The sequence below is a fragment of the Nylanderia fulva genome, unplaced genomic scaffold, assembly GCF_048542155.1.
Source record: "Nylanderia fulva isolate GAGA-0341 unplaced genomic scaffold, ASM4854215v1 Scaffold338, whole genome shotgun sequence".
NCBI classification, from domain to species: Eukaryota; Metazoa; Arthropoda; class Insecta; order Hymenoptera; family Formicidae; genus Nylanderia; species Nylanderia fulva.
Genome location: NW_028190409.1, coordinates 78,766 through 97,500, shown reverse-complemented (window position 1 = coordinate 97,500; position 18,735 = coordinate 78,766). Strand labels below are relative to the sequence as shown.

At 50.2% G+C, this 18,735-nt stretch overlaps 1 protein-coding gene across 1 annotated transcript; it reads right to left on the bottom strand.

Annotated features, from left to right (window-relative positions):
- Nucleotides 1–9,805: 9,805 nt before the first annotated feature.
- Nucleotides 9,806–10,872, bottom strand: LOC146722283 (uncharacterized). Its single transcript, XM_085485061.1, has 3 exons — nt 10,828–10,872; nt 10,025–10,614; nt 9,806–9,911 (listed from the first exon to the last, which is right to left on the bottom strand). The coding sequence occupies exons 1-3, from the start codon at nt 10,870–10,872 to the stop codon at nt 9,806–9,808; spliced, it is 741 nt and encodes a 246-aa protein (XP_085341187.1).
- Between the last annotated feature and the right edge of the window lie 7,863 nt (nt 10,873–18,735).

The window sequence follows — 18,735 nt, the reverse complement described above, 5'->3', positions numbered from 1 at the left end:
CATATGAATCCCTTATAAGGTTCACAATTGGCTGCGGAATTTCTTTCCGCCTTAGGGCCGCAGGTATCGCCTTGTGCGGGATGGTGTCGAACGCCTTGGCGACGTCCAACTGAATACCAACCCCGCCCCGATTCTCCTTCATATGACAGGTTAGCTCGTGCAAAATCTGCACATTCGCGAAGCATCCCGCCTCCGCTACAAACTCCTTCTGTCTCGAGCTGATTTGGACAGTCGATCGGAGACGCTCATCCATAATGCCCCAAAACACCCGGCCAAGCAACGAGCCAATAGTAATAGGTCGGTAATTAGTGACCTTACTCCCGTCTTTACCCTTTTTGGAGATCAAGGTGGTTTTGTTTTTCTTCCAAGCAGCGGGTATGATCCCCGAGGCCATAATTAGATTAAACAGCCCAGCCAACACATCGCTCTTGTGCGCACCGAGAAACGCGGCTTTATTCAGGCCATCCGGGCCCGGCGCGGTGGACTTTTTAGTCCTCATTAATCTATGTTTGATTTCCAAAGCCGATATTGCTCCAAAACTGTCGAGCTCTATCAATGAGTCCACGTCCGGCTCCGGAATGCAAGTAGGAACTCTCGTTCCTCACAGGGCTCGTTACCCACACACATCCGCGTCTCCAGGAGCTAAGAACTCCTTGTTAACATCCTTTGCACCTTTTCCTTCTGCGGCCCTTGGCGCACTGAGGCCAGGAAAAACGAATACATCGTCGGCCTCTCTAAAGATCTTTGTGCCATGTGGCCTTGCCGTCCTCCTCTCAGCTGGGGAGTCGTACGCCTCCACACCCTGCTCAAGCGGAGCCGAGCAAGGCCTGCCCGCTCCTCCAGCCACCACCATTTTGGCAGATGGAGGCGATCTGGGGATGGACTCCCTTCTCTCAAAAAGGTTCTGTTCCTTATCCTTCTCTTTATCCGTTTTGTGTGCCATTGTCGTCGTCATGTATCTCGGTTTTAGTGTATTTGTTGAATTTTTCTCCATAATAAATCCCACGATTCTGGCGAGTCGCAAGGTTCGCTTAGGCAGAGCCCCCAGTACCCGAGTAAGGCGACTTAATTACCGCAGGATTGCGCCAGGTGCCCCACAGGAATCGTTTACGGCCGTGTACCACCCCCACGACCATGCAGCCCTCGGCACGCTGTCTCCCACCCTGGCTTCGGGGTTCCGCTATGACACACCCCACGTCCAACGGCGGCTCAGCTCTTGATGTTATGCTGGTTGGTTGATCTGTGGGTTCGCATTTATTTCTTCCCACATGCACTCTCATATTGCGGTTATGGCATTGCCTGATGTTCGGCTGCCGAGTGTGCATGCGGCGCCAACACCACTTAGCCGTTGTGCTAGAAGCACAACATTACCAGCGAGACCACGAGGAGGTAGGCATTGACAAGACACAAGGGAGGCTATACGTTACGCATCTTGCGCCCGCAGCACTCTCTCCCTGCCGAATTCAAGGAGCACGTGAGAGGCTGAAGGACCTAACGAGAGGTCTGCATCGCATCAACGACCCAACTATAAGCCACCCCAGACCCCGGACTTACCTGCCCAGCATCTCCTGCGCGATGCAAGATCAACAAAGCAGTGACACCCGGGCGTCCTCATGGGTGGCATGGTTAATTCGGAGGAGGGAGCGCCACAAAGTGACTACACCCCTGACTCAGGAGCTATGATGATATTTACTCCGGCGTGTTGCTTTGAGAAGACAAGTCTCCTCGCGGCGTGTTGTCCCGAGAAACAGGGCAGGCATAGGAGCTCCAGGCGGCGTTCTGCTTACCGCATAATGTCCCGCGAAGCGCTGCTCGCACAGCGCCCCGCGAAACGCACATTTAAATCGGCCTGCGCCGTTCCGCGCAGAGCCCAAGTGTCAACGCGGCGTGTTGCTTTTAAATCGGACAAAGTCCGAACGCGGCGTGTTGTTTTTAAAATTGAACAAAGTCCGACCGCGGCGTGTTGCTTTTAAATTTGGACCAAGTCCGACCGCGGCGTGTTGCCTTCGAAGCCTGGACAAAGCCAGACCGCGGCGTGTTGCTTTCGCAATCCGCATTAAGTTTGATCACGGCGTGTTGCCTTTGAAGAGGCAACAAAGCCCGATCGCGGCAGTGTTGCTTTTGAAAAAGCAACAAAGCCCGATCGCGGCGTGTTGCTTTTAAGAATCGGACAAAGTCCGACGGCGGCGTGTTGCTTTCTGAATTCGGACAAAGTCCGAAGGCGGTATCGCCTTGTCCAGGCAACGAAGACCAGCCGACTCGGACCTTGCGCCGGGAGTCAGCGAGACGTCGAACCTCACAGCAAGATACAGTGTCGCGGGGTTAGCGTTTTGCTTCGCCTGCTGTCGCGGGGTTAGCGTTTTGCTTAGCCCGGTGTCGCAGGGTCAGCGTTACGCTTAGCGCACAGCGACATATGCCAGGATGGTCGTGGCATATTCGTGGCGTCTGAGTATACGTGCTCGCTAATAGGTGGTAGGTGCTGAGTTAATGCACGTTGGTCGTCATAGTAAATAGAAATTAAAATTTCTCTTGGAGAAGAGCGGCAAAAGCAAAATAAAAGAAAATGACTAAAATTTTCTCATAAAAAAAGGCCAGACGCGCGGTGTTACGTGAACACCACGCGCCTTGGCCTTTCAGCACTTTGCTCACCACTGCAGGAGGTATTACCACGGTGGCGAGCTCAATGCTCTTTGAATGCTCCGTCGAACTCGAGACCGGCCAAGGATGAGCCTCGCAGTCACCGACTGTGGATACCTCGTCCCTTTCGGGACCCACAGTGGGACACGTCAGCCCTTTTAAAACATACGTTTCCGCTTAGCCAGTCAGGAGCTCGTGCCTAGGAGCATTCAGGTTCAGAGGGGTATACCTCTCCGAAGCCGGCAAGCAAGCCATGCCATCAGGATTTCGGTATTCACCCTTCCTACGAGTTTCTGGTCTGTGTTTAACTACGGTCCTTTTGGACACAGTTGCCAACTCTTCTCCAGCTGCAGCATTGGTTGCAGCATATCCTCATCGCCACTTTGTGCGCATCTTGCCGCTTAGCCCGGCGAATTGCCGACGCCGGCACCAGTTAGTTATCCCTGTGCTTTGTACGATGGATTAAACACTTGGGCTCCCGCAAAAGCGGCGCCTTCCCTCGATACAAGGAGGAGCTCATATGCCCACCCCGCCCCCGGTGCAACATTGCAGCCGAGACAAGAGACATGGCCACCTCGCCAGTAGATAGGGACAGTGGGAATCTCGTTAATCTATTCATGCGCGTCACTAATTAGATGACTAGGCATTTGGCTTTTTTTTTTTTTTTTTTTTTTGATGCGTTGCCCGCCAACAGAAAGGGAGGGGTATGGCCAAAGCCTCAAAGGAGGACGAAGACAAACAGTAAGGGGGTCTTACAGGCGTCCATCAAACGAGAGGACTCCAGGACAACAGGACGGACACGGACAAACAATGGGGGGGCGGGTTTCCCGGGGAACATAAAACATTAATCGCCGGTCCCTCACCCGATTCCCTCTCGATCCCGCTGCACGGACCCGGTGGGAACCAGAGCTGTCATTTGGTTCCACCGGTTCCAGTTTGTATGGCTGCCCCGTAACACCCTGGTTGTGATTCCTCGCAATAACCCCTTCGTTAACTCCATGCCCAACAGCCAGTCAGCGGACTTGACACACCAAATCCCCCTCTATGAGATGGTGCAAGAGGAGAACTCGATGTCCGGCTGTTGTACGCCGGTCTCCCTCGAGATCGCCTCCCCGAGCGAAACATTGTCCGCGTAATAGCGAACCTTCCGCTCGTGGGCGTCCGATAAGGGAGTCGCTCCGCTGACGACCTGTGCGTCCACAACAACGGCCTTGGGGCCACGCAGGCAAAGCAAGTCAGGCTTGCGTTTGCCCTCGGTCGTGACGTACGACGGTTCTTCTCGTACGGTCCAGCCCACGTTCCTCAGTTTTGACGCTAGGACTCTGCACACTGCGTTGTGCCTGAGGACGCGGCCACCATGGGTGCGGAAACACCCCTGGATGACGTGCGCGGCTGTCTCTGTTGAATTACAGCCTGCACGACATCCGGTGGCGTACTGCTCCCGCCTCACCCCCCTAGACGTACGTATACGCGTCGGGAGGGTATTGGCGAGAACATGCACGTACTGGACATAATCACGACCGGGAATGGCGTGGCTACCGTGATCCACCCACCAGGAGGACAGGTTGGACCCCGGACACTCCCGCAATTCGTATCCGTCGACTGACTGATGCAGTCGACGGGACCACCACACGTCCCGCCGGTGTTTGGAGGCCAAGCACACCCCATCGCGGGTCAGGGCCCGCTGGGCCTATTCCCCCGGCGCTCCGCCCAGGTGTAGTGGGCGATGGCCCCAACCTGCGGGGCTGTCGAGGATTCCAGGCTGCGCAGACGACTAAGCAGCAAACCTGGAACCGTGGTGGCAAGAGCGAGAATGCCGAGACCGCCACTCGAAACTGGTGAGTGGAAAAAGGCCGTCGGAACATTGTGCGGAAGACGAAGCCATCTGCGAACCGCTGCGCGGGTTGTTACGTCGAGAGCTCTCAATTTTCCAAGTGTGGCCCTACCCAGGACCAGCAAGTAGTAGAGGCGAGGAAGAAGAAAGCAGCGGACGATCTTTAGCCGCTGCTGGGGCTTCAGAGGTGCTCTGCTCAGCCGGCTCAGATATATGGATATATCCGAGCCGACTTTCTTCGGTCCTGCCGGCCGGAAATCGACCCCGAGGTACCGCCATTCGGCAGTCGTATCCAGCTGCGGGAGGAATGTCCCATCCCGCAGGCGGAATTCCGGGGCCGTCAGGATTTTAATTTTCTTTTCCCGGCCAGAAGGAACGAGAGAAAGAACAGAGCACTTCTTGGCTTGAAAAAGAAGCAGCTCCGTCTCCCTCGCTGTGTCCTCCACCACCCTGATGCTGGTCTGGAGACCCCACTTGGTGGCAGCAAAGAAGAGAACATCGTCAGTATAGGCTAAGCTGTTTATGCGATGTTCTCCCATTTGGTAACCGACGTCGGCAGGTATGGATCTCATGATCACATCTACCACCAGGCAAAACAGCACTGGTGATAAAGGATCCCCCTGCCTGACGCTTCTGCCAATACCAGAGAGCTCTGACCTGTCACCGCGCACTTCAAATATTGTGCCGCTGCGCGCATAACTATGCGCGATATAGTCTATTAGGCCGTGAGGCACGCCCAGGCCAGCCAAGGCGTTGGTGATAGCACCATGGCTGACGCTGTCGAAGGTCTTCGCGAAGTCTAGCGAGGCAACGTGCATCTCGCGACGACGGGACCTGGCATCCATTAAGAGGGACGCCAGGACGGCTACATTGTCGCCGCACCCGTCATCAAAGCACCGCTGCCTTAGATGGACTAACTTGGACTCGCGAAGCCTTTGGGCAAAGATCTTATGTAAGTGCCTCACGACCACGGAGGTGATGGAGATCGAACAAAAATCCCCCGGCAGGGAGCACTCCCCCCTCTTCGGGATGAAAACCGTCCGACTCACCAGCATCGATGCTGGGAAACCTCCGTATTGCAGCACGATGTTGAAGAGGAGAGTTTTGATGGAAGCTGGTACCGCTCTCCATATCCGTACGCCGATGCCGTCTAATCCGGGGGCCGAGTTGAGAGGCAGGTTGATGGCTGCCGCCTCCTCACAGGAGATTGGAGACCAGGTGCCACTAAGCTCCGCTTTCGGTGGAAGACGCGGAGCCGGTGCGACAGGAGCGGACTCCTGCGCTACGAACGGGCCCCAGTGCGCGGCCATCTGCCGCACACCGGGAACCACGTCCGCTTCAGTGGCACCATCCAGAATCTCCTTGGCCGCGCGCGACATGCTCGAACGGAAGAGGCGCTGGACGCGCGCATACTCCGCTCGGCGGCACGCTTTTCTATCCGGATTGACGACACGGTTTCGTACGGGCGGTCGCACACGAGGAAGCGTCGGAGGGAACACACTCAATACCCACGGGCCCAGGTCCTCCGCTGGCCATCCAGAATTCCTGATCCGATCTGGATCAGGATATGGGACTTCCATCTCTGGATGGCCTCCACAACCGGGATGAGCGCGCGTATAGCACTGGCAAAACTGCCGTACGCATCACCCCAGCCGGGAGAAGATGGAGAAAGCGGAGGCGAGCCAGGCGACCCATGGGGAGAGATGGCGATGGGTCGAGGGGAGACGGGAGGACTGGAGCCACCGGCCGAGAGAAACCAGCTCTCGCTCGATGATGCGGCTGCCAGATCCTCCAGTGCCGCCGCGACGAGGCGCTGGTAACCGCCGTTCTTACGCATCCCCTTGATGGCATCAAAGGTGCGATTCGGGACGACGGTTAAGGGGATCCTAATGCACGGGCGAACTCCGATAGGGTCGATAATGAAGATTTTTTAAATATAATTATCGACAAAACTCTACAGATGTCGCAATAAAAAAGTTGTCAATCGACACACACATACATATACAGGGTGTCCCATTTTATATAATTTATAATTATATAAAAATTATATATACACAGGTTGTTACACATACATATACACATATGTATGTGTGTGTGTATTTATACAAGGTGTCCCATTTTTACTACCCCTAATATCTCTTTGTTTCAATGCATTTTATAATAAAACAACAAAAGTTATACGGTTTCAAAGGAACTATAAAATAGTACCATTAGTGTTAACCTTGCACAGTCATAAAGATTACGTGAAAGTCACTATCACATGATAAGTTATAAAGTTTCAACATTGCAATATCGCTTCTGAGAATTTTGCGCACATGCAAACTGCATCTGGGGTAAAATATTTTGTACAGTTATCAGCAAACGAATAGATCGCCTGTGGAATTATTTTTTAAAACAACCAGCACACGAATAGATCGCCTCTGGAATTATTTTTTAAAACAACCAGCACACGAATAGATCGCCTCTGGAATTATTTTTTAAAACAACCAGCACACGAATAGATCGCCTCTGGAATTACAGTTTTAAAACAACCAGCACACGAATAGATCGCCTCTGGAATTACAGTTTTAAAACAACCAGCACACGAATAGATCGCCTCTGGAATTACAGTTTTAAAACAACCAGCACACGAATAGATCGCCTCTGGAATTATTTTTTAAACCAGCACACGAATAGACCGCCTCTGGCACTAACTACTATAAAAACTATAATAATAATTATCAATTATACATGAAAAAATAAACAAAGGATTGCATTATCTTTCAGATAAAAAAAATTGAGAATTGCATTTTAATAAAAAAAAATTAAAATAAAAATTAAAAATAAAAATAAAAATTGCATTTTAAACGTCTATTTGAATGTTCTTATAAAATTACACCTACATACATACATACATACAAATATGTATATATATATATATATATATATATATATATATATATGTATATATATATTTATATACAGGGTAAACCATTTTAATCTTTGCACTAAAATTTCTCAAAATTCAAAAGTTTAAGACAAAAATGTTTCAGATAAAAGTTGTATAGTTTCAAGGGGGACATGAGATGGTGTCATTGATTTGACCTTGAATAGCCATTTGAAGGTTACGTGACGGTCAACTTCAATTTCTTAAATAGAACACTATATTTTTTCTTGCATACTTTTATAGCTGACTTTAAGGTCTTTCCAAAACACTACAATAAAATATTTTTTCATTAAGTATTTTTTGACGCGGAGTCGGGCGTCACGGAGGCGGCGAAAGACTTCGGCCAAGTGGCCTAAGTGCCACTAACTCCGGAGAGCCGCCCCGCAACCGCCTTCACGGTGCCAGGGAGAGGGCTGATGCAGTTCCGCGTCATGCCATTCGGACTGCATTCAGCACCGGCCACCTTCCAACGGCTGCTCGACACCGTGCTAGGACCCGAGTTAGAACCCCACGTCCTCGTCTACTTGGACGACATAGTTGTCGCGTCCCGTACTTTCGAGGAGCACCTAGGCCACTTGGCCGAAGTCTTTCGCCGCCTCCGTGACGCCCGACTCCGCCTCAACCCAGAAAAGTGTCACTTCTGCCGGCCAAGTCTTCGGTACCTCGGACACGTTATCGATCGGCACGGAATCCGAACGGACCCAGAAAAAGTGCGAGCCATTACCGATTGGCCTGCCCCCACGACCCTCCGCAGGGTTCGGCAATTTCTGGGGGGTAGCGTCATGGTACCGCCGATTCATCGCTGACTTCTCCACTATCGCCGCCCCTCTCACTCGACTCACTAAAAAGAGAGCGCGCTGGACCTGGGCAAAAGAAGAAGAAACCGCGTTCCGGAAACTAAAACAGGCCTTAACCACCGCACCTGTCCTCGCCTGTCCAGATTTTGCGCGACCATTTCTACTACAAACCGACGCCAGCGCCCACGGGTTAGGGGCCGTATTAACCCAACACCTCGGCGAAGGAGAGCGGGTTATCGCGTACGCCAGCCGGACCCTCAACGCAGCCGAGAAGAATTATAGCGCTACCGAACTAGAGTGCTTGGCTGTCGTGTGGGGTATACGCCGGATGCGGGATTACCCTCGAGGGCTACCGATTCACCGTCGTGACCGACCACCAAGCTTTAAAGTGGTTACAACACATCGAGGCCCCTACCGGACGACTAGCCCGCTGGATGTTCGAATTACAACAACATGATTTCGACATCCAGTACCGGCGCGGGACACTTAACCAGGTGGCAGATGCCCTCTCCCGCCTCCCGGAAGCTTTGGCGGTGACCCGGCCGAAATGCCGGTGGTACCACCGTAAACTAGCCGAAGTACGGAGACATCCGACCGATCACCCGGACTATAAAATCCAGGATCAACGATTGTACAGGCATATACTCCACGATCTGGACTTCCGGGAAACACCAGCCGAAGAGCAATGGAAGCAGTGCGTGCCTACAGACCAACGACCCGCCCTGCTTCAGCGAATGCACGACGACCCGGCCGCCGGGCACCTAGGCATTTCCAAAACATTGGCTCGGGTGGCCCAGCTATATTACTGGCCCGGCATGTTTCGGGAAATTGCCCGGTACGTCCGCTAATTGTGCGCGGCACAAGGCCAGTCAACAACGACCGGCTGGTCGGATGATGGCCACCTCTGTCCGCGCACCATGGGAACAAGCCGCCGTAGACCTGATCGGTCCCCTGCCTCGATCCACTAGCGGCCATACCTGGCTATTAACCATACAAGACCGGTTCAGTAAGTGGATCGAAATGGTCCCGCTTAGAAAAGCCACCGCCGTAGCCGTAGCCCGAGCACTCACCGACCGCCTGATATACCGGCACGGGTGTCCGGTCGCCCTGGTGTCCGATAACGGGACTCAGTTCGTCGCGCAACGCATTAAGGCCTTGCTAGCTTCCTACGGGATACAACATCGGACATCCCCCGTGTACACTCCGCAATGCAATCCGGTAGAGCGAGCGAACCGTACGGTTAAAACAATGATCAGCCAGTACGTAGGCCGGCGGCACAAAGACTGGGACGAGCGAATCCCCGCCTTACAGTTCGCCATCAACACCGCCCGACATGACATGAGGCCACCGGATAACTTACAACTGTGGTTGGGATCGTGGACGCACAAACTCCACGGGGCTCGATGCGAAATGCTTAACGCTTGAAATTTCTCGCAATGCATTAAACGATGTGTTTCGGAACAAAGAGCGCACGTACTCGCGGTGTTTGTATGGTGAGAACGCACTATATTATTTTTTCGTGCCGCATTTGGAATCGAGCGAGCACCGGAACTCTTTTCGGATGAGTTTCCGTTGGCGGACTTCGAGTTATCTCCGTCCTTGGATACAGCCTCAAGCGAACGAATTTGTGTATCTAGAAACGCGTATAGTTTTTCCATCGTAGGATATCTCCTCTCTGAACCTAAGCTGACTTCCCAATCTTTTCTCGTCAATTTGTCTAGTTTTTGTACAAGAATGTAGACTAAAATCATATCCCATTCATCTACAGAACATTTCAAGGCACGCAGAGCATTTATCGATTCCGATGAATTGGAGCGTAATTGTTTTAACCCGTACAGATCGTTAGACGAAACATTAGGAATGGTAAATAAACGTTTGAAATATGCGTCAATAATAACGCGTTGATTTTCGTAACGATTCGTGAGTTCCTTCCATGCAACATCGAAATTACTATCGGTTAGAGAAAGATGGGAAATCAACTTAGCAGCGTCGCCAGTAACCGCGGATAATAAATATTGCAATTTCTCGACTTGCGATATGGAACGGCGATTTTTAACGAGCGCAAGAAACAAATCGCGAAACGTTAGCCACTCGGTTACATTACCGGAGAAAGAAGGCAAGTTGATCTTCAGCAATCGGATCTCGTTGATGGACGTCGTTGCGGCCGCCGTTGGTACAGGAATGGAAATTGAAGCGACGTTGAATGCCTCGAGTTTTTCTTGAAAGAAGTCGTAGGCTTGCATGTACGAGACCTCCGCCTTGTCTAGCAGCTTGCTCTTGAAGAAGGGAAGCTGTGCCGCGTCTGCGTCGGTTGCTACTGCCTCAATGATAGCGGCATTCTCCTGGCATTTATTCCAGTAATTTTGCAAGAGTTGAAATCGTCCTTTAGTGATGGCATGAGTTTGATTATCAACTCCAAGCTTTTGGAAATTCGTTATTGAGTTCGTTAAATAACGTAAATTCGTATCGAACGCAAATATTGCCTTGTCCATTTCGATCTATTGTCTTGCAGAGCTCGACCTTGTAAGGTAAACACGGTGTTGAAATGGAGAACGTATGTACGTGAGTCGAAATACTTCCTTGTCGTACGGAAATTTTTACTCGGAATGTAGCGCAATTGTTGAATGGCTCACTTGAAGTAGTTGCACTGCTTGCACGTGTATCTTGTTTGAATCCATCTGTTAATTTCTCGACACAGATCCGGCTCGAAGGACCATGTTTTGTATATTTTCTCCTTTGGGTTTTATCGGAACTATCGCCTAGTTCTCTCTTGTGGACTGCGTCGATAGGCAAGGATAGATAGCAGGAACTAGTCTCTTTATTCTAAGTAAGAATACGTAATTTTTATTCTTCGGATCACAAATGTTCTTCTCGGGTTTACCGGACGGCTCGTCGTACCAGACTCGCCTTCCGTGCCGCATCGCTCCTTTTTAAAGACGCGGAAACTCTCTCCTAATTCGGCGCTTCGCCCTTGTGGACGCAATAACAAACTGTCGATGTACACAATTACAGAGAGCTCTCAGGAGCGTATATCGAAGGCGCGCGGGGATCACGGAAATTTAATTTTTTCCCAAACATATATATATATATATCGTGTACATATTTAAAATTTAATACTATTGAATAATACTTATTTAATATTAGTAAAATGAATATTATATTGTAATAGTCAATCTGTATAATTAATCGAAATTTATTCAAAAATAAGTAATTACTATTCATTTAAGTCGTTCAAATTATTTGTAATGAAAAAAAAGAGAAAAAAGGAAATAATTGTATTATATGTCAAATATTATATCTTATACTGTCATTGAAATCGCCAGAAAATACTATATGTCTTATACAGTCATTGAAATTGCCAGAGAATACTATATGTCTTATACAGTCATTGAAATCGCCAGAGAATATATATAGTGTCGTCAAAGTATACGATTGACATATGTATATATATATATATCTGTTTCCCTTGTATATACGTTTAAATATGCAATTCCTATATGTATATACATAAGTCTTCCAGGACTGTCCCGGAAACTGCCATTTGACATATAATTCTTCAGGTCAGGTCCGGAAGCCTGCAAATATCTCGGAATATGTCAATAAGTGTCGGGAAGTGTCTCGGAACAAACCCTTTGACACATATATATATATATATATATATATATCCGTATGTATATACATATATATGTTCTTAACCTTATTTTAGGTTTTCTCACAAATAATCAATGAGGATTTTTCTTATTAAACTAAATATATTATATTTATATTATATTATATTATACCATATTTAGTTAGTATTATAGATGTTGTTTTTATATTGTTTTTTGTGAGAAGACATGTCTTAGCCTACGAGTGGTTATATTTGTGATTAAATATTTGTTAATACCGGTCTTTCATGCAAGTTAGAGATTGTCATGATTAATAGGTTAAAAAATTAATGATTGAAGAAGATTGAAATTTTAAAATTTGTCTGGACGTTACAGGCGCTACGAAGCGCCACGCTTAGTTTCTAGGCGGAGTTAAGCGTCATGGCCGGCTTTGGCGCGCTTTTCAAATAGCGTTTAAGGAACTTGGAGTAAACGAAAAAATTTATACGGCCGGACGTGACAGTACCTGCTCAGAGAGCTTAATCACACGACCCCCATGGGTGCGGAATTGGGATAAGCCCAATCAGCTCGTTCCAGCAGGCCAGGAACTACCAGTAGCGCCTCCGAGTTTGTAGGACTCTTCGGCAACCCACCGGTTGGGGCGAGCGCCTGTCCAACGCTCTACCAGCTGTGCAGGACTGGTGCCCGAGCAGATACGCTGCTCACCCGTCGAGGCCCGAGAGCCCCTAACCAGCATGCGGCTTCAACCACTACCCCCACGAGTCCGACCTCAATTGCCGGGACGAGGGACGAATCCCCCTGGGCAACCCGACTCCCGTGGTACCAGTCAAGATCACTGGTTGGATCTTCGTGGCCGAGACCACTCCCAGCTTTCGGAGGCCTACACCTCCCAGGCAGTGGTCGGCCTATGTTCCTCGGGAACATCGGCTTCTCTTATCCTCCTTTCAGCATCGCCCTCCTTCTCTGAAATACAATCTTCGCATACACACCAACACTTTCATACCTTTCCTTACATTCCAACATGCGACTCACATCCACACTGCCATTCTCTCGCACAATCACACCCCACTCACTCAGGTTCCTCACATCACCATACATTGGACACTCAACCAACACATGCTTTTAATTCTCTCTCTCCGCTCCGCATGCACAGCTCTCACTCTCAGACAGACCACGCTTATACAGGAATTCATTCAAACTTCCATGCCCTGTCAGGATATAGCCCAGGCTCAAGCTAGGCTCGAACTCTCGGCACTCACCCGCGAACCTTACATTCTTTATAAATTCATACGTCACTCTTCCTTTCTCGCACTTATTCCATCTATTCTGCCACATCTCATACAGCTTTTCACTCACCAATTCCATACATCCTTCCACACCTCTCTCACGCAAGTCACTATCATTCACTACATCATACTCACTCATACTAATTCCCTTTCTCACCTTATACAACACTCCTCTTCTCACGCACTCCAGGTCCCACGGCAAGCCACCCATAAGGACTTGCATGGCCGCCGTGGAGACCGTTCTACATACATTCTGACACGCACTCAACACCACTCGCTGGCACCTATTTATGAGCTCCCTCGCATATTCAAATCTCATCACTCCATACCATACACTCGCTCCATACATCACACACGACATGAACAGACCTTTATACAACACAGTCACAGCTTTCTTTCGCAAACCCCACTCACTTCTCAACACGCGTCTTAATTTTCCCACCACATTCATACATTTCTTTCTCAGACACTCCAGATGCAACCTGTAGTTCATCCTTTTACTCACACAAACACCCAGATATTTCACGCTCCTCGCATACCTCACGCATCTATCATTCACTCGTACATTGGGAGGCCTCGTCCCAGCCATACTACCTTTCATCAACATCATCACAGTCTTGTTCTCAGACACACTCACACCTACTTTCACTCCCAATTCGTACACCATTCTCATCCACTCAGTACCCTTTCTCTCCAACTCCGCTCGGCTCTGTCCTTCCACGACCAACAACAAGTCATCCGCGTACGCAACCACTTTACATTCACTCTCACGCAGCCGCCACAACAGTTCATCCATCATTAGGTTCTATATAAATGGATCACAGATGGAGCCCTGCGGGCAGCCACGCTTTACGTCTTTCCACACTGTGTCACACGCACCCATCATGCATACACGCCTGCCGCTAAAATAGCTCTTCCATAATTCAATTTCTTCACATTCAACCTCACGCAATTTCTCGATCACACATTCCCACTCTAGGTTATCAAACGCTCCTTTGAAGTCCACGAACACTCCTAACACATACTTTCTCTCCGACCCATTCACCCAGTCATGCACTCGATTCCATGCATCCTCGGTCGACCGATTCCTTACGAATCCGTACTGGGCGTCACACATTCTTCCACACATCGTTCGCTCGAGTCTTCCAACCATCATTCGCTCCAACACTTTCCCCAGCACGGACAGCAGTCAAATGGGCCTATAAGACCCAGGGTCCAACCTAGGTTTATCGGGGGACTTCAATAACACTACCACCCGCGCAGTCTTCCACGCCGGGGGGAAACACGCTGTATTCAGACATACATCATACATTCTTTTCATCCATACCGGGACAGCACGCCAAATCGCTCGCAACATCTCAGCACTCACACCATCCATACCAGGTGCCTTACCCACTTTCATCGATCTCACTGCCACATCCACTTCGCTCCATTCAAACTGCTTTTCTTCCTCCCTCACGTCTCCCCTGGCGTCTATCGCCACGTTCGTCCTTGCTGCCGGGAAGAATCTCTTCATTAGCTCATCCGCGCTTTCTTTCCATGTACTCGTCACTCTATCACCCACTTTTATGCCACTTAATCTTACCCTATCACGCTTTCCCATGCACACCTTATATACATCGCTCCATGGATCCCTCTTCCCAGTCACGCACACAAATCGCTTCCAATTCTCCTCTTTCACTCTTCGCATTTCCTCCTTATACTCCCGCAAAACATACTTATATTCATTCATTCTTTCTTCCACTCTGCTTCCATTCCTCTTTCTCGCACGCTGGTAGGCACGTCTGCTCCTTCCTACAGCCTTCTTCAGTTTCTCAAGCTCATCCGTCCACCACACAAGCTTCCTAGCATACACAGGTTTACACCTCTTCATCCATCGATCATTCGCACTATGGATCCATTTCATCATTCGCTCTACACAGCTCTGCGCATCCGCTTCGTCTATGGCGCTCGCTGCATCCTCTAACGCACTCTCTCGCATATCACACATATATCCTTCCCAGTCTACGTCCTTGCACACCCATCTACGCATGCCCTCATTCGTACCTACATTCTCTCTGTGTACCATCCGTATTAACAATACGTTATGGTCACTCACTCCCCAGTCGGGCTTTACTTCCCACTCATACCGGCACCCTCCATTCACGCCGTTCACGAAAGTGACATCGATGTCACTCTCCCCATTCGGCCCGCTGAACGAGTAAAACTCGCTTGGCTCATTCAACAACATTCATCCCGCTCGCAATCATCCATTCCTCAATCACTCTACCACGCGCTTCACTCTCTCTGCTGCCTCCACCCTTGCTATACCACAAGGGAGAGACGGCATTCGCATCCATACCTATCAGCAGACGCTTTCTCCCGGCCGTCTCACATACTCTGTCCATGTACGCCAAGTACGGCTCGATACACTTACCATACTGGCAATACATGGACACCACATACATTTCGCCAAAGTCCCCCTTCAACCACACACTCACTCCAAGCTTATTCGTACACTCTCTCACGCACATCACGTCTAACCTAGAGTCATTTACCACCACTGCTGCTTTCACCGTCCCACTTTCGCACACAATCACATCCATACCTATGGGCAAGCCCACCACACGTTCATGCCTTTCATACGGTTCTTGCAGCAGTGCTACACTCACTCGACGTTCGCGCATCATCTCACCCAGATCACACATAACCGCATACGCTCTCTGGCAGTTATACTGCACCACATTCACGCACCATTCATTCGTCATTTATTCTCGCTTTCTCTCTCTCTAACGCTCTCACGTATTCCGGACACACTTCGGACAGAACCGAGTGATCACATTTGCTCCCTTTCAGCTTACAGTTTCTACACACACTTTCCTTTTTACAATCTCTCATCATGTGTCCTACACATCCACATTTTTGGCACAGTCTTTCCTTTTCGGTGCATTGCCGCATCATGTGCCCAAATGCGAAGCACTTGTGGCACCTCAGCACACTGAAAAACTCTTTCACCCTAAAGGCCTTCCAATGCACAAACACTCGTCCGTCACTACAGAGCACATTTCTTATTGCACTCGTAACTTCAAATATCACATTTCCGCAGATTGCATCTTTCTTCGCATTCCTACTCACAACACGCACACGTTCCATAAATACTCTCTCATCCACTCGCCCTTTCAAGCTCCTCTCATACATTTCTCTCATTAACACTTCACTCGCCATATCATTCGGCACATCGTACAAGATGATCTTTGGGCCTATCTTGCGAGGCAGCTCAACCTTTAGGCCAGCATTCTTAAACTGACCACACTCTCTTATTCTTTTCAACTCACTCTCGCTCATCGTCTCAATCGCTACACCTCCATTCCTCACTTTCCTCACCGCTTTCACACGCACATTCAGTGACTTGCTCACATGCTTCATCATTCTCTCCTTTACTTCCTCACTTGTCACACTCGCACTTGCATCATCCGCTCTCACTATTACCGCATAACTCTTCTCTTTCGTTTTCACTCGTTTTCACATTCACTTCCTGTACCTTTTCAATCACGCTCTTTTCAACATTTTTCGCACTCACGCTCGCATAGCTCATTCCACTTCCGCCGTAGGCTAAATCCCGACTCGCTCGACGCATACACTCATCCAGTTTCCCCTGTATTCTCTCATTTTTGCACAACATTTTCATCATCTGTTCCTCATATTCTCCCACAATGTCCAGTATTTTCTCACTCGCACTCTTTGAAATTTTGTTCGTCTCCGTAAACAGGAATTTACGGAGTCTCGCACCAATTACTCTCATACACGCTATCTCACTCACTTCTGCAACGCTCTCATTCTCTCCCTCATTCACTCGTTTCCGCTTCGCACTCACACTCACATCACTCGCCTTGCTCGTCACACTATCACTCCTGCTTCTTCCATACCCACACACATCCGCGTCTCCAGGAGCTAAGAACTCCTTGTTAGCATCCTCCGCACCTTTTCCTTCTGCAGCCTTTGGCGCGCTGGGGCCAGGAAAAACGAATACCTCGTTGGCCTCTCTCAGAATCTTTGTGCCATGTGGCCTTGCCGTCCTCCTCTCAGCTGGGGAGTCGTACGCCTCCACACCCTGCTCAAGCGAAGCCGAGCAAGGCCTGCACGCTCCTCCAGCCACCACCATTTTGACAGATGGAGGCGATCTGGGGATGGACTCCCTTCTCTCAAAAGGGTTCTGTTCCTTATCCTTCTCTTTATCCGTTTTGTGTGCCATTGTCGTCGTCATGTATCTTGGTTTTAGTGTATTTGTTGAATTTTTCTCCATAATAAATCCCACGATTCTGGCGAGTCGCAAGGTCCGCTCAGGCAGAGCCCCCAGTACCCGAGTAAGTCGACTTAATTACCGCAGGGTTGCGCCAGGTGCCCTACAGAAATCGTTTACGGCCGTGTACCACCCCCACGACCATGCAGCCCTCGGCACGCTGTCTCCCACCCTGGCTTCGGGGTTCCGCTATGACACACCCCACGTCCAACGGCGGCTCAGCTCTGGATGTTATGCTGGTTGGTTGATCTGTGGGTTCGCATTTATTTCTTCCCACATGCACTCTCATATTGCGGTTATGGCATTGCCTGATGTTCGGCTGCCGAGTGTGCATGCGGCGCCAACACCACTTAGCCGTTGTGCTAGAAGCACAACATTACCAGCGAGACCACGAGGAGGTAGGCATTGACAAGTCCGTTAAGAGGGACGCCAGGACGGCTACATTGTCGCCGCACCCGTCATCGAAGCACCGCTGCCTTAGATCGACTAGCTTGGACTCGCGAAGCCTTTGGGCAAAGATCTTATGTAAGTGCCTCACGACCACGGAGGTGATGGAGATCGGACGGAAATCCCCCGGCAGGGAGCACTCCTCCTTCTTTGGGATGAAAACCGTCCGACTCACCAGCATCGATGCTGGGAAATCTCCGCATTGCAGCACGATGTTGAAGAGGAGAGTTTTGATGGAAACTGGTACCGCTCTCCATATCCGCACGCCGATGCCGTCTAATCCGGGGGCCGAGTTGAGGGGCAGGTTGATGGCTGCCGCCTTCTCACAGGAGACTGGAGACCAGGTGCCACTAAGCTTCGCTTTCGGTGGAAGACGCGGAGCCGGTGCGACAAAAGCGGACTCCTGCGCTACGAACGGGCCCCAGTGCGCGGCCATCTGCCGCACACCGGGAACCACGTCCGCCTCAATGGCACCATCCAGAATCTCCTTGGCCGCGCGCGACATGCTCGAACGGAAGAGGCGCTGGACGCGCGCATACGCCGCTCGGCGGCGCGCTTTTCTACCCGGATTGACAACACGGTTTCGTACGGGCGGTCGCACACGAGAAGGCGTTGGAGGGAACACACTCGATACCCACGGGCCCAGGTCCTCGACACTCCGCTGGCCATCCAGAATTCCTGATCAGATCTGGATCAGGATATGGGACTTTCATCCCTGGATGGCTTCCACAACCGGGATAAGCGCGCGTATAGCACTGGCAAAACTGCCGTACGCATCACCCCAGCCGGGAGAAGATGGAGAAAGCGGAGGCGTGCCGGGTGACCCGTGGGGAGAGATGGCGACGGATCAAGGGGAGGCGGGAGGACTGGAGCTACCGGCCGAGAGAAACGAGCTCTCGCTCGATGATGCGGCTGCCAGAT